The sequence below is a fragment of the Diaphorina citri genome, unplaced genomic scaffold, assembly GCF_000475195.1.
Source record: "Diaphorina citri unplaced genomic scaffold, Diaci psyllid genome assembly version 1.1 scaffold59, whole genome shotgun sequence".
Taxonomy (NCBI): Eukaryota; Metazoa; Arthropoda; class Insecta; order Hemiptera; family Psyllidae; genus Diaphorina; species Diaphorina citri.
Genome location: NW_007377496.1, coordinates 305,730 through 313,229, shown reverse-complemented (window position 1 = coordinate 313,229; position 7,500 = coordinate 305,730). Strand labels below are relative to the sequence as shown.

Below are 7,500 nucleotides of genomic sequence, written 5' to 3'. Positions count from 1 at the left end.
CTTCTTCTTTTTCTCATTCTCAAATGTGTTTGCATACTTCCAGCTGTTCCCTATTTCTCAACACACTACGTGCTGAGACCAGAACTTGGCGTGGCGCATTGCCGTGCGCCTAAATTGAAAACAAGCGACAAGCGAGGGTTTTGAATGGTTTGGGGATAGGCTGTGGGATATTGAATATCTAGACGCACGGTAGTGCGTTAGGCCAAGTACCGACCTAAGGACGCCAGTGTGTCATTAAATTTACATACGTAAGTAAACTCCTCAAACAAGTCACACCCCTCACAAATCTTATTAAAAGAAAAAGATAGAAGATTAAAATCACTCCTGCCTTTTTACGCCTACCTAAGATCACATCCAACAGTTTCCAATACTTTCCTTTCTACCTATAGCAATGACAACACCTTTTATTTCAATATATTTTACAACTTCATTGCCAAGAGATGAAGATCGGCCATAATATACGATCTTCTTACTCTAGATAGAACGTATCAACTCTGTCCCCTTTTCGGCAGCTTGACACAAAAGAACCCAAAAGACAGGGGTAGGGAGGGAGAGAGAATGAGAACTACTGAAGCAAAGTTGAACAATATATGCAAACAAAAGTTTCAAATCAAATTAAGTGTAGGAAGTAGGAAGGAGAAGCTTTTAATAAAATTAAATCTCACAAGTAGGTAGGTACTCGAAATAGTCGACTGAAAAAAGGTTAGAAGAGGTCTCTTGTGGCTTTTTCTCCACATAATGATCCTTCATTGAAAATTACTTAAACGTTTCGGTGTGATTGGAAGGGACGTCATCAGAAGTATGATATACATAACTGTGATATAGTTGTGTTTCAAGTAGGTAACTAGTTGGCCAGTGGCGTGGCCAGGATTTACCTTCGTTGGGGGATCCACATGATTTTCCTACCCAGATTCAACTTTAACACAGCGCCACAGGCCTCATGGTTCAATTTCGGGGGGGGGGATTTTTAGAATTGATGAATGATAGTTCGCCCCAGGCAGGAATCAAACCCCGAAATTAACAATCAGTAACCAAAATGTGTTGCCGGTTATGTTAGCAACTTTATCACATTCCGCAACAAGACAACAAAAGTAGGTAACTAATGAAATTAGTGTGAAACTAAATTGATGAATGATAGTTCGCCCCAGGCAGGAATCAAACCCCGAAATTAACAATCAGTAACCAAAATGTGTTGCCGGTTATGTTAGCAATTTTATCACATTCCGCAACAAGACAACAAAAGTAGGTAACTAATGAAATTAGTGTGAAACTAAAGTAATTATAGCATTATCAAAGATAGTAGACCAATAAATAAGTTATTATTGAATTAGGAGGAGAAAAACAACGCAGGTAAACCGAAAAGTAATTGGGTAAATTGAGCATTGGAAAAACCAGGGACGAACTTCAAATACGTTAGGATAAAGTTCTTCAAAATAAATAGAGAATACCTACGTACGTTGAGGTGGCCTTTATTTACTTCATGGTCAATGCAGCCTCGACATAGTGCTATACCTACTTACATTATTTGTTCAAACTAAGAAACTAACTCCTCTTGATGTGAGAACAACTCAATATACCTACAAATAGCGATTGCAATGAAAGCTTAATATAAAAACACCTATCCTTATGAGGACTACGCTCAATCCTCTCTTAACTTTTGAGAAAGACGATTATGCGTAACTCAAATTTGAAGAACTTTCAAACTTACTTACGTCATTGAAAATGCACTCATCTTGAAAATTAGTTTTACAAAGTGAAACGGTCCACACTCAGGTAATCCATCAATCGATGTTCGAACGTTCGTTCTACACTCAAGCGATGTTCGTCAATTACATGTAGGTATTGTAGACACAGCTTTACTGACCGATTGAAGCTGGGGTTTACTGAGTCGGATCGACATTAATCGAGAATCGCATTATACTTATAGCTACCTACTAGAAAACTACAGCGCGTTTATTAAATTAGCTACTAGATTTTGCCCCAGTTGTCAGAATAGTCAGTTAGCTGTAACGGTAGGATAAAATGTACCTAGTAGATGAGGTAAGTAATCTTTTCCTTAGGCGCTAGATAGTATAATTTAAATTTAATTTAGAAATAATTTGAAGAAAATGTGTGTACCTACTACCTATGTACCTTTACATACATGTTTGCTAAAAAAAAAAAAAAATAATAATAATAATAATAATAATAAATAATAATAATCAAATCTTGCGTTCTTATTGGGACACCCTTTATATCTACCAACCATGCGATATAAACGGGTAATTCCCTTAGCATCCAGAATTTCTCTCAGGCTCTCCTGTTTACATTGTGAGGTAAAGTAGCTGCAACATTGTAAGAAAACTACAGCGCGTTTATTAAATTAGCTACTAGATTTTGCCCCAGTTGTCAGAATAGTCAGTTAGCTGTAACGGTAGGATAAAATGTACCTAGTAGATGAGGTAAGTAATCTTTTCCTTAGGCGCTACATAGTATAATTTAAATTTAATTTAGAAATAATTTGAAGAAAATGTGTGTACCTACTACCTATGTACTTTTACATACAGGGTGTTCCGGTGTTCATTGTTCAACCTAAAAGTGCTCCATAGAAAAACAACCCGTAAAATCAGTTCATCTTTGATGCCTCGTTCTGCGGTCACCCTTGATGTTGACAGTAGGTGGATACATAGGTACCTACCTACGTATTCCTTTTTTTCTGGATTAATAAATTTTCTTACTGTTAATATTGCATTTTCGCACACATTTTTATAGGGAACTATTGCCCTTTTCTTTTATTTTCTCCTTTTTATTTCTTTTGGTTCTTTTATATTTGCTGTGTTTTTGTTTTATCACTTGAAATTCTTTTTATGGGCTAATTTTTTGAACTTTCCTTTTTCTTCGGAAGACGTGTGGAAACCAGTGTCGATGCTATATGTAGAATAAGAAACAGAAGACCTGATAGTTAAAATTAGACACAGCTTTACTGACCGATTGAAGCTGGGGTTTACTGAGTCGGATCGACATTAATCGAGAATCGCATTATACTTATAGCTACCTAGCCAAGTCAATCCAGGATTTAGATCGCGAGACCATCCGACGTGATAAACCCCAGCCTTGGCAAATCTTACCCTCTCTCAAATAATATTTCATCCCCTGAGGTTCAGTACAAGAAGCAAAGCAATTGATTCATTAATTTATTAAGAGATGTACGGAGATATAAAAAGAGAAACAAAAGGTAAACGCTTGGAGATTGTATTAGTTCGATTAGAATGGTACCTAAGATATAAATTTCAACTTTTACCTGTGAGTTATTAAATATTGGATACTTATCTAATACCAGGTCCTCTACATCTTTGTGATACGAAGATGCAAAGGCAAAAATTATAAAATTATGCTACAGTCACAGTGGATAACATTAGATATTCATAGATATGTATACGAATTTTAGCTATTGGATACTTATCTAATACCAGGTCCTCTACATCTTTGTGATACGAAGATGCAAAGGCAAAAATTATAAAATTATGCTACAGTCACAATGGATAACATTAGATATTCATAGATATACGAATTTTAGCTTTTTTTTTCCTTCTTCTTTTTCTTCTTCTTACGAAGGTATAGGAAAATTATAGATAGGTATGTAGTTTATGTACCTACTCTAAGTGAGTATTTGTAGGTACTGGTATACCTATCAAATATAATAACCCTGAGACCTGAGATTTTTCTACCTTGTTTCTTTACCAATCGGTTCAGGCCTTTTGATTCAAGCAATCGACACAAAAATGGTCAGGTAAGTAGGTATTCTATGAAGAAAAAAAAAGTTTATTCATTACCTACGGACTAGGGTTGCCAGATGTTTTCAGGCCGATATCGGTATATATGTAATTTTTCTACCTTGTTTCTTTACCAATCGGTTCAGGCCTTTTGATTCAAGCAATCGACACAAAAATGGTTAGGTAAGTAGGTATTCTATTATGAAGAAAAAAAAAAGTTTATTCATTACCTACGGACTAGGGTTGCCAGATGTTTTCAGGCCGATATCGGTATATATCCCGTGAAGGTTATAGGCTATTTTCCGGTTCGTTTTTGTTAAGCTACGCCGAGCAAGACCACTAAATGGATGAGTGACATGAACGGCCCTGCCTTAAGGATTTGCGACGGATTTCGGCTAGTATACATATAATTAAAACCATAATTTGAGCCCATAACGGACTTTTGTCGAAATACTTATCCACAACAGGGTGGGAATTCAGCTCTAAACGTCTCGCCTGAGGAAAAGAATATGGTGTGAACATCACACGACTTCCCTTATCTTATTAAATTATGCCAAAGTATCTATCTAACCGTTCAGTCAAAAGACCCGAAAACCGTCAAAAAGCGGCCGAAATGCCGCCAAAAGTTTCGTGTTGCGTTCTTGTCACATTTGTAGACTACATACCAAATTTCAAGTTCACACACTCTCACTAAATAAATAAAGTACCATTACTTTCCTTCCTATAACTATCTAGTAAAAAGTCTTTAAGTAAAAGTCAAATGTTTTTTTCGTCGAAGTAAAAATCTCAAAGCTTCATAAAATTGAAGCACTCTGGTTGAATATTAAAAAAAGGAAAAGAAAGTAATAATAATAATAATAACTTTCTTTCTCATCCAAGCTACTAAGTACCTCAAAATATGCGAGTTTATCTTCAATCAGGTAAAAACTTAACATTTTCCATTAAGAGGAATCATTCTAATCAAGAAAATTTCTTCCTGACTGCAGGCAAAAAAAAGATCACTTAAGAATCGGACGGGGTGCGTCTTCATGTAAGACATGACCTCATTAGGTTGACGAACTCGACAGATAAAACCGAAGTGATAGAAAGTTTGATTGAGTTGGTCCTCAGACAGGGGTAGAGAAGAGCAAGGAACGTATTCAAAAAGAGTATGCCGTTGAATTGAAAGTACAAACCAAAATTACCAAGAAATAAAATTTTGGGTGAGTGAACGAGGAGCCGGGATGGCTGGTCTACTATTATCAGGTTGAAATGAGCGACAAAGGAAATGTAGATACTTATTGTATCACTAGTGGTTGACCCGTCCTTTGTACGGGACCATCACACACACACCTCCATAGAAAAACAACCCGTAAAATCAGTTCATCTTTGATGCCTCGTTCTGCGGTCACCCTTGATGTTGACAGTAGGTGGATACATATTCCGCCATATTGTAATTGTATTGAGGGAAATGAAAAAATGTTTCGTAATTTCTCCACTAGATGTCGTCATGTTTGTTGAATTTCCACTCCTGATTCCTACGCCGCATCGATGCGGCGTAGGAATGAAAAACAGACCTACTGCGTGTTCTGTCACGTCAAAAAGGTCTAATATTGGGACATCGCGTCGTCCCCACCAAATCTGAACGTCTAGCAACCCTACCACGGACCTACCTGTAGGCACCTAGGTATAAATAACTTTGACTCGAAATATTCTCCCACATGAAACTCGTGTCATCTTTCACAGGACCCTGTTTTCTAGTGTTGGGGCTAACCTACATTATTTTAACATAGGTAGAGTACGTGCATATCAGAATGGGGATAGGGAGATACTGTCCTCTACTTACCTCTTCTCCTGATGCTTTCAATCTCTGTAGGTACAGATTTTCACTCTGTATTTTTTTTAATCCTCTTTCTCCTCATCCTTCTGTCTTGTTTCCAATTTTCCTGTTTCCATTAGTATAAAATTTTATTTCTTAATATAACTTAATGTTTCTGCTACACTCCAATACGTATAAAGAAAGCAGTACACTGTACTGAAGATATAATATCCTTGACAGGTGCCCGGGCAAGTAGGTATTACAGATTATTCGAACATTTATTGTACAAAATGGTGAAGTTTTATGGAATTTCGTCTATTTCCTTTCAGGAAACTGGATGTGTTCGTTATTTACGTATCCAGTTCATACCTAAAAGAAAGTCTACTAAACCTGTTACCTATTGGTACTTACTATAAATAAGCTGTTAACCAGAGACGAAGTTAAAGGACTTGCAGTTGATAAAATTTGTTTCTTGAACTCCTTTGTTCCAGGCCGACTTGCTATGAAACTGCTCGAGCTTCGAATCAACACTCACACAATCCGTGGCAACAAAACCATTCTCGAGTGTCGATATGATCTGGAAGGAGAAACTTTGTATGCTGTCAAATGGTATAAAGATGGCAACGAATTTTATAGGTATCTACCGCGAGAGACGCCCAATATTCAAGTGTTTGATCTACCCGGTATCAATGTAGACGTAAGTATTGCTTCAGCCTCAATGACGAACTCAACTTGAGATAAGATCCCTAATTAGTTCTTACCTTAATCCAGTCTAACTTAGAGAGTAGCGCGCGTCTGCCTTGCAAGCACTTGGTCGCGGGTTCGATTCCTGCCTTTATCCTGAATAGATAAAATAGGTTCTTAGAACGGCTAGCTTTCTCCTATCCTGTAATCCTTCTCTCTTGGATTTCGGGACGATAATATCTCCGTTGCTACCGTTCCCTTTGTCAGTCCTCTTCGAAAATTAAAATCTTACCTTATTATTTTCCTGAATTCGATGATTTTTCTTTTATAGGAAAACAACTCCAACGACACCCATGTTACCCTGAAATCTCTGGAGCTTAACAGTTCTGGCGTCTACAGATGCGAGGTATCTGCGGAGGCTCCATCCTTCCAAACTGTGTCGGATCACCAAGAAATGATCACAGTTGGTTAGTCACTTTTATCTTTGAAATTAATATATCTTACATATACCTACAATGTGTTCATAAATTGTTTACTATTCACCCTAGATGTTACCGGGTGTCTATATATACATACATAATACCGGCATTATATAGAATACCTATAGAATGTCTAGCGTTCTTAGGCAAAGTGTATAATGAAATCGATGGTAATATGATATTTTATGATTTGCCTGGGCATTTCATGAAATACCTACAAACACACACCCCCACACACACCACACCCACCTCACACATCCCATCACACCACACCCATCACACACCCACCACCACACACCACATCCACCACCACACACACAACACACCCACCACCACACCCATCCCACCACACACACACACCACCCACCACACACATAACCCACCATACACCCACACCCACCACACACACATCACACATACACCCATCACACACACACACACCCATCACACCACACACACAAACCCATCACACACACACACACCACACATTCATCACACACACCACACATCCATCACACCACACACACCACACATCCATCACACACACCCATCACACCACACCCACACACGGTCGCGCTACGCGCTCCCTAACATGTCCCACAGTGCATCATATTAGCCATAACTTTGAACCGCTGCCATTTTGAATCAGGATGGAATGTGACAATTTTAAGTAGCCTATGTCACCCGGAGTACTTTTCTTAACAACCACAAAAAATTTCATCAAAATCGGTCGAGCCGTTTTTGCGTGGGAAAGAAAGAACAACCAAAAAGTTCCACGCTATTAGCG

At 38.0% G+C, this 7,500-nt stretch overlaps 1 protein-coding gene across 1 annotated transcript in view; it reads left to right on the top strand.

The window, feature by feature from the left end:
- Positions 1 to 5,286: 5,286 nt before the first annotated feature.
- Positions 5,287 to 7,500, top strand: part of LOC103518308 — a 6,148-nt gene continuing 3,934 nt past the window's right edge. The window contains exons 1-2 of the mRNA XM_026829867.1: positions 5,287 to 6,247; positions 6,566 to 6,701. Coding sequence (XP_026685668.1) covers positions 6,053 to 6,247; positions 6,566 to 6,701 — 331 coding nt within the window. The 5' untranslated portion in view covers positions 5,287 to 6,052. The remainder of the gene's footprint in view (positions 6,248 to 6,565; positions 6,702 to 7,500) is intronic.